Source organism: Erigeron canadensis, chromosome 1 (genome assembly GCF_010389155.1).
Source record: "Erigeron canadensis isolate Cc75 chromosome 1, C_canadensis_v1, whole genome shotgun sequence".
Taxonomy (NCBI): domain Eukaryota; kingdom Viridiplantae; phylum Streptophyta; class Magnoliopsida; order Asterales; family Asteraceae; genus Erigeron; species Erigeron canadensis.
Window position 1 is genome coordinate 23,013,871 of NC_057761.1, and position 9,173 is coordinate 23,023,043.

At 35.6% G+C, this 9,173-nt stretch overlaps 2 protein-coding genes across 2 annotated transcripts; both read right to left on the reverse strand.

Annotated features, from left to right (window-relative positions):
* Nucleotides 1-1,662: 1,662 nt before the first annotated feature.
* LOC122587326 (23 kDa jasmonate-induced protein-like) lies at nucleotides 1,663-2,428 on the reverse strand. Its single transcript, XM_043759464.1, has 2 exons — nucleotides 2,030-2,428; nucleotides 1,663-1,860 (listed from the first exon to the last, which is right to left on the reverse strand). The coding sequence occupies exons 1-2, from the start codon at nucleotides 2,426-2,428 to the stop codon at nucleotides 1,663-1,665; spliced, it is 597 nt and encodes a 198-aa protein (XP_043615399.1).
* Nucleotides 2,429-3,043: 615 nt separating this feature from the next.
* LOC122587338 (probable receptor-like protein kinase At5g59700) lies at nucleotides 3,044-4,204 on the reverse strand. The gene has a single exon (XM_043759476.1). The coding sequence runs from the start codon at nucleotides 4,202-4,204 to the stop codon at nucleotides 3,044-3,046; it is 1,161 nt and encodes a 386-aa protein (XP_043615411.1).
* Between the last annotated feature and the right edge of the window lie 4,969 nt (nucleotides 4,205-9,173).

The window sequence follows — 9,173 nt, forward strand, 5'->3', positions numbered from 1 at the left end:
CTATTCACACACTAAATCTATCCAAAATATCCTAAAAATATTTTTCAACCATATTTATCAAAATTATCTCGACTTTATACATTAATTTAAACATTTACATCAAATATTTTTATAATACTCCTATGGAATTATTTACAAAATATACATTACTTAATCATAAAATAACTATATTACTATTTACATCAATTATATTTAGATTAATAACTATATCGTTACTACCACCACCAATACCACCCGTTGCTGTTACCGCCATCGCATTGCGCGAATACCCATCTCGTAAAATATAATGTATACATGTATCATCGGAGTTTCAAAAATACAATTGTTTATGGTAATCTGTTTCATATTTGCAAAATATGAGTGAATAAGTTGTTTTTTATTTAAGGGTAAATTTGCAAAATCTCTTTGTTCGTGTAAATATAATACATGTATATATGTATCATTGGAGTCTCAAAAGTACAAGTGTTTACGGTTGTCTGTTTCATATATTTGCAAAAAATAAAAGTGCAGTCATGGTTGTAATATTTAGTCGAGGTAAATTCGGTACATAAAATTACATTGAATGCATTGAATATTAAACTCACTATATATATATATGGAATTTATCAAGTTAATTAAATGTAAATAGCCAATGGCTAGGGGCATCTAATACTCTAATAGCAAATCCCTTAATATAATATACAGGTTTTAAATAATCCTTAGCTAATCCTTTCACTATCTTATGTCCGTTCAATAAATTTAATCTTACGCAATATATGTATATCATCACATTATTATAAACTAAACTAGTTCTAACAAATTTATATTTTGCAAAAATGGTATGAAGGTAAAACTAAATATGAATCTCGATCTACATTAGAGATGCGTGTGTAAAACTAATACTATTTCGCATTCGTCCCGCTATAGGTGATATTGGTCACAAAAATCATCAAAAGATGAACGAATCTCGGTCTCATATGCATTGATCGATACCGGTATTTTCCAGATATATCAATCTCTAGAACCACCAAAAGTGAAAACCGGTCTTGGTCATGCTTAAAATTCTATAACCATTCCCAATACTTGGATCGGAGCTCAGGAAATTTACTATCACTACACCTAGCAGATTGTTTATCAATTTCCTTAAAAAACTAACAAAGTTACTACATTGGTTAAGTGGTAATTTAGCTTAGATCAAAAATTTTGATATTAAAAGTAAGATTTGAAAAATTCAATGCCTACAATATTCTAGTCAAAAGTTGAATTTGACTCTTCAGTTTAAACAAAATATCATTTTCTTCAGGCAACTGAACCTAGTTCAAAGATGATAAGACCCGACTTGCTGACTCCGGACGTCAATTTTGGGTGGTGGTGTTAAACTACCAAAATGGTGATATTGTGAAGTTAATTTTTTCATTACAAAGAAATAAATATATACTTTCTAATTAGATTAACTAAAAACTACTTTTTCTTAATTTTGATTTGATTGATAGGAATATACTTTAGTAAAAACTGGGATTATTTATGTTTGAACATTCAACTCAAAAACCTTAATATGCTTTATCACATAGTAAACATAGGAATACAAATGACACCTATGAAGAAGATAACTTAAAGTTGCAATGTCAAATATTTAAATCTCACCTTCAAGGATGAGTTCAACTATGAATGATATGTATGAGTCTAGACAGATGTTACTTCGACATTAACATGTGTGAGAATGGCTTTAAATAGAGGGGAACTGGCACGTTCGATCTTGACCCTTGCATAACAATCCTTCCATTCCGTGCTGCTTTCTCTGCCTGCTAATGGTGTTTTGCGATAAATTGCATCCCAAACTACACCATCAAAGTGTCCAACTTGATTGATCTCGCAGTATGCCTGCAAAGCAAATAGATGTCTCAATTGAGACACTTTTATTGAAGCATGATGAAGTTAGAAGTAAAATATTCCATCTACTTAAACGCAAGCGATTAGTTATTTGATTGCTTAGGCGGGTTGGCTGTCTTTGAAATTAGTTGTACAATTAAATCAATAGATTCATATATACCGCGTTGGCTTGGGTGAATCTCAGCCAAGGGAGAGACCAAGTAATCATATAGTCGCAGAAAGCATTGTCAGAGTATTTGCCACGATACACTACTGCAGCTGCACATCCACTTGTCTTTCCTGTTTTTGTGTGCAAATATGCACCCCATTGACCATTCAAAATGATTGTCGGGTATGGACTTGGCCCAATATCACCACACCAATTGCGGCTTGTCATATATGCTAGTGTTTCCCCTGTTGCGTTGTAAAGCAGACAAAGAGTTGCATTCCCTTTGCCCCATTGTGCCTTAAGGTCTTTTACGAAACGCAAGGCGTTATCATATTTGTTACCATGGTTCATCATCTTGTAGGAAAACTGCGCCTTGTTTTCACGAGTTGGGTTGAGCCCCTTTTCCAACATCGTTTTGTTCCTGATTGGTTCACCAAAGATGTTTTTCGCCTTACCTGTTTTGGTAGTTATTTTAAAAAACCTAAAATGCGTTAAAACAAAGAAGGAAGAAATGGTATATATAGATTCAGGTATATATGTAGGTCCAATTAAGTGATTTTCATATGACTTCCTGTTTTGTAATTAAACAACTAACAAACTATGACAAATAGAAAGGAACACATCCTCTCTCCATTACTTTATATATAGAGAGATATAGAAGAGAGATTAAGTAAAGCTCACTCCAATCTTTCTCTATATGTAGATGAAACTTCGAATAAATTAAAAGAGGTATGGCTGAACTTCGCCTAAGGGCAGATTTGGATTGTGAATTTCAAATATCTAGACCTTAGATCCTGTGTTTTTGGTTTATAGAAAACTGAAAATAGAAAAAAATTTGAAATCGTGGGATTTTGCTTAAGCTAGTTATTGCCCTTTCCCATTTTCAAAACATTTTCTCATTTTCTGCAAACCAAAACATCACATGATCAAATCAAACCCCTGCCGAGAATAATCTGAGATTATATGTAAAGTTTACTTTTTCATGAAGCCAATACATAGATCGACATGTAAATAATAAGTTATATATCAAATGCAAACTATGAAATTTAGATCACCAAAATATTCTGTTATGAATCCCATGCTCGACCAAATTGCTGAATCCTCCAAGTCAATGGAGATTTCTGCTTCCGATACAGCAGTGACACCATGATTTTTCTTGTCAAAGACACTTCCTAAGGTTTCATATGAACGCATCTGGTTACTGATCGCATTAAAATGTTGAAAAATCTCACCCTCCACTATGGATGTTGATGGATTTGTACCTGTTTGATATTCCAATGCAGACTCAAGTTGGGCAACCACTTTTGACATCGATGGTCGTTTTTCAGGTTCTTGCTGCAAACATGTACTTGTCGTGTTTGCAAAGTATTCTAGACATTCTGGTTTAACTGTGCCTAATACCCGTCGGTCAATGATTTGATGAAGGGTTCTATTGCTTATATGCTGTTGAATCCACTTGGCTAAATCAGAGACCCCCCTCTTACCATCCATGGGACGTTTCCCACACAATACTTCCAATAGCACCACTCCAAAGGCGTATACATCTGATTTTCTAGAGATTTTGTGGCACTTGAGGTATTGAGGATCTATATATCCACGAGTACCACGGATATGATCTGTCATCACTTCAGAACATGGTTGATTTGCAGGTCCTATCTTTGATAATCCAAAATCTGCAATTTTGGCTTGCAAATTTTCATCTAATAAAATGTTTGCACTTTTTACATCAAGGTGGATGACCCTATCTGATAAGCTCGTGCCAGTGTGGAGGTAATCTAAGCCACGCGCAGCCCCAATGCATATATTGAGGCGTCTCTCCCATGTCAACAAGGAATCTTGACTTTCGTAAAGATGATCTGCAAGTGACCCATGAGACATATATTCATACACCAGGATCATCTCTTCATTGGTGTTGCAATAGCCCATGAGTTCGACAACGTGGCAATGTTGACACTTGGAAAGCATCTTGATCTCCGTTTCAAACTGGCCACTACCTTGTTTTGATTCTAATTTGTTCAAACGTTTTACTGCCACAAGGGTTGTGGCGGATCCGTCATCAAACACACCCTTATACACACTTCCGAAACCTCCTCGTCCAATAATATTCGACTCGTTGAAGTAGTTGGTAGCCGTTTGTAAGGCATCCAAGGGGAATTGTTGGAACCTTTTTTCCCATATAAGAGACATCATAAAATTTTTGTTGACATGTCTACTGTCTAGCAAGGAGCTCCATATATATAGATATATATAATTATTATTTATAGAACAATGATACATATACACTTAGGGGAATAATTAATCCTCCTAATTTATAAGTCTAAAAATCCTCCAAATTCATAAAATGGTCACATGTAAAAAATCAACGGGTAACATTAAGAAAGAGACTAAGGGGAATCCACTTGTTACACTCATATGATTTTAGAAGGATTTTTAGACTAATGTTTAAAAAGATTAATTATTTCTCATGTCAATGCTATCATCATGCGTAGGGAGAGTAAAGTCGACTTTTATGACCATGTCTAAGAAAGATTATGTCAATGTCTTTTAGTATAATATGCTTATGCTTATACCTCGTTAAAATAATTTGATCTCACTTCTTAAATTACCCCAAATATGGCTATCTATACCAAACATGCTAAAACAAATTACATATCCGTCCATAACTCTGGCTGATTTCATATTTGCAAGCCAAAACACTCCCAAGATCGTTCTGGTGAGGTAAGAGTGATAAAACCAGTTGAAATTGTCCAAGAAACACAAACAAAATAAGATCCCGACGGTTCTCAACAACCAAAAAGACGCCAGCACAAGAAAAAACCAGTTGACGAACCACGAATGAAAACCAACAAAATTTCATGGACACCAGAGGAGGTAATGAATCTATGCAAAGCTTGGCTTGAAGTAACCGAAGACCCACATCATCAAGGTATTTTTTTTGTTACCGTTTTTATGAATTTTTACTTTTTTTTCCGCAAACTTCTTTTATTTTTTTCAATTTTTCTGTTTTAAATTGTTTTTAAGAAAATCTATATTTTTACTGCTTTTCAAATTTTGTCTTTTTTTAACTCGCAACTTCAACCTTAATAGTACGGAGGAGGATGTGGAAAGGGCTTTTTTGGTACGTCCGACAATGGGTAGAGACAATTGTTACATGTAAAATGGGATTTAGGAGTGAATTAGCATCTTTAGTAAGTAGAGGGACTGAAAATGTCAAAAAGATGATTAGTTTGAAAGTCTCTTACGAGGGTCGTCGCCCGCTCCTTCCTTTATATTGTAATATTGTATATTTTGGAAAGCAACTATGAAATAATAAATCAATTTCTATCTTCTCTAAGTTTTCTTCTATCAATTTTGTATTAGAGCCACCGATTTTTTTGGTCGGCTTCTGATCCAGATCATCTTCTCCGGCAAGTCATTACTCTCCGGCGAATTAGGGTTTAATTTTCTGATCAAAATTAGGGAAATTAAGATGGGAACAAGAAATCAAACGCAAAATCAATCACAAGAAATGGAAAAACTGGCAAAAGACAATGAAAAGTTAACCAAAGAGGTATCAACTACACAAAATGAGATGATTTCTCTTCGCTCAACCGTTCAAACTCTGTTAGCACAAATGGCGGAAAAGGAAAAACAGCGATCAACAGCGGTGGTTAGAGTAGATGGGGGAGAAAGATTCAGTAACAACCGATTGGCGAAGCTTGACTTTCCAAGATTTGAGGGAGATGATGTGGAAGGGTGGTTATACAAATGTGATCATTTTTTCTCCATTGATGACACACCAGCAGATAGGAGAGGGGGATATGCAGCGATCCATATGGATGGAAGGGCTCTTTCTTGGCATCAAGCTTACATCAAATCAAGTGGGAAAACCATGGACCAGATCCAGTGGGATGAATATTCAAGATCTATCATGGCCAGATTTGCAGACTCTTCCATGGAAGATGCCATGGGAGCTTTGAAGGCATTGACACAAAGAGGAGAATTAGAGGTATATTCTGATGAATTTGATAGATTACTTAATAAGGTGAATCTTTGTGAGGAGTACACCATCAGTTTGTACATAGAAGGTTTAAAACCTGAGATTAAATGTCTACTTAAAATGTTTCAACCAAAAACATTGAAAGATACTTATTCTTTGGCAAAACTGCAAAATCAATCTAATAAATTGTTACATCCAACTGTGGGGGTGGGAACTAGTGGCAGTAGTAGTTACAAGGGATCTGGGATGAAAACTGGACAATATACCAATGCTGCTTGTTTGATCAAAAAACCGCATGGTCCTTCGATCGAAACAAGCAGAGGGTTTTGACCGATTCGTTGACGATTCCCTATCGTTGTAAAGCTTTGAGAAACTTAACGCCACAAGATCGGGTGTGTTTGTGTTGGTGGTGGATACGAATCCGTAGAGAAGACGGCCACCTTAGGTGTTCAGGTGAACGAGGCTTAGTATCCCGTAGAAAGAACTTGAAGCCTTTATTCGTGAGGGGATGACCTCTTTATATAGGACTAACTTATCTTGGAGAATAAGTTAGGGTTTTAGGGGAATACCCTAGTTGTGTGGGTACAAGATATGGTACACATGTTTATGGGATTTACATGCCATATTATAGATATATTATAATAATAAAAGATAAGGAAACATACATTTTCTTTAGGAGGAAGAAAATAAGAGATTTCCTCCATATTTGGCGGACCTCCATTTTGACGGATGAGCTCCGTTCTTACGGAGGTGAGCTCCATTCTTTTGAGGTGACCTCCGTTCTAACGGAGGTGAGCTCCGTAACTCTGGCAGAAACATCCTTAAGCAGCCTTTGTAATACGGAGGTGGAGCTCCGTATAGGGTACATCATCACTGCTAAACAACCCTTATTAGCTACACCTATCAATAGTTCCCTTCTAATGCTTTGGTCACAGGAAGGGTAATACCAAATTTATGGAGGATAAGAGGGCAAAGAATGGGTGTTTTTGTTGTGATGAAAAGTTTTCAGCTGGTCACACTAAGGTGTGCAAGGGGAGGAAGCAATTATTTTTAATTGAAGTAGAAGAGGATGATGAAATTGATGGAAATTCAGTGATTGATAGTACCATGAATGTGGAAGCAATAGGTCACAATGTTAGTACAATGGGTCAATGCAGTGGATCTGTAGTGCAGAGGGAACCACAAATCAGTTTAAATGCATTAATGGGCATACCTTCTTATTCTACTATGCAAATTGTTGGTACTATAGGAACTAGGAGGTTGCATATTTTGGTAGATAGTGGGTCTACACATAATTTCATGAGTAAGAACATAGGAAATAAACTGAAGTGTGCACTGTTAGACATTCCACATGTAAGAGTAGCAGTTGCAGATGGAAATAATATGAACAGTGCTTCTCTATGCAAAGATTTCAAATGGATGATGCAAGGGAATTGGTTTGAAGCTGACATGTTATTATTGGATCTTACCAATTATGATATAGTTTTGCGGGTTCAATGGTTGGAAACCCTGAATGACAATGTGTGGAATTTCAGGAATTTGACTATGAAATTCAACATTAATGGTCAAAATTTTGAATTAAAAGGAATTTCCCAAAATATGGTCAGTTTATGTTCTATGGAAAAACTTTCTACCATGTTGAATATTAGAGGAAATGTAGTTCAGGGACATATGTGTGCTCTGACAAATGCAGACAGTGAGTCCACTATGTATCAACCAATATTGCAGAATGGGAGCAATAATGAGCAATTAAAGGCATTATTAGAAGAATATAAGGATGTCATTGAGCTGCCATCAGGGTTACCACCAAAGAGACAATGTGATCATAGAATTGAGTTGAAAGATGAGAAAGTCAACCTTAACCTCAAACCCTATAGATACCCAAGTGCACAAAAGGATATTATTGAAAAGATGACACAAGAGTTGTTAGATTCAGGAGTTATAAGGCATAAGAATAGTGTATTTGCAGCCCCAGTAGTTTTGGTCAAAAAGAAGAATGGATCTTGGTGCATGTGTGTTGACTACAGAAAATTGAATGATGCTACCAAGAAGGATGTTTTCCCAATACCCCTGATTGAGGAGTTGTTAGATGAATTACAAGGAGCTGAAGTTTTTTCTAAGTTGGATCTTAGGTCAAGGTATCACCAAGTGAGAATGTTTGAAAGTGATATTCATAAAACTCATTTAAAACGCATATGGGTCATTATGAATTTTTAGTACTTCCATTTGGTCTCACAAATGCAGCAGCCACTTTTCAATCACCCAAGAATACCACATTTAGAGAGGTCTTAAGAAAATTTGCATTGGTATTCTTTGATGATATACTAGTGTATAGCAACAGTTGGGATCAACATTTGCAAGATTTGGAGAGAGTTTTGAAATTGATGAGACTTAATACTTTGAAAGCCATGAAATCAAAATGTTTTTTTGGTAGCTCTCAAGTGGAGTATTTGGGTCATGTCATTGACAAACAAGGAGTGTCAACTGATCCATCAAAAATTGCAGCTATACAAGATTGGCCAATGCCAACTAATGTCAAACAATTGAGAGGATTTCTGGGATTGGCTAGATACTACAGAAGATTCATCAGGCATTTTGGAGTTTTAGCTATAAACCTTTACATGAATTATTAAATAAGGAAGGATTTAAATGGTCTGCAGAGGCACAAAATGCTTTTGAGCAATTAAAAAAAGCATTGAGCAGTCCTCCAGTTTTGAGTTTTCCTGATTTTTCCAAGACTTTTGTTATTGAAACTGATGCATCATCAAAAGGTATGGGAGCAGTTCTAATGCAAGATAACCATCCATGGGCTTTCATCAGTAAAGCACTATCTACTAGACAACAAAATTTGTCTGTTTATGAGAAAGAGTTGTTAGCAATCATAATGGCAGTAAAACAATGGCATCACTATTTGGCTGCAAAACATTTTATCATAAAGATAGATCATCGGAGTTTAAAGTATTTATTAGACCAGAAAATTGTTACACCATTGCAACAAAAGTGGTTATGTAAGTTGATGGGGTATAGCTATGAGATTTGTTACAAACAAGGCAAAGAAAATGTAGCTACTGATGCGTTATCCAGGGTACAGGGTTTGGCATTACCACATATGGGAGTGAGTTCAGTTAATTCTGTTTTATTGCAAAAAAAATTAAGGAAGCTTGGCAAAATGATTCA

What these genes read in the sequence shown, in the direction of transcription:
- LOC122587326 (XM_043759464.1), bottom strand. Translation starts at nt 2,428, where the DNA reads ATGTTGGAAAAGGGGCTCAACCCAACTCGTGAAAACAAGGCGCAGTTT. An exon ending in GATTCACCCAAGCCAACGCG is followed by an intron (nt 1,861 to 2,029) that starts GTATATATGAAT and finishes TTTGCTTTGCAG; the next exon opens with GCATACTGCGAGATCAATCA.
- LOC122587338 (XM_043759476.1), bottom strand. Translation starts at nt 4,204, where the DNA reads ATGTCTCTTATATGGGAAAAAAGGTTCCAACAATTCCCCTTGGATGCC.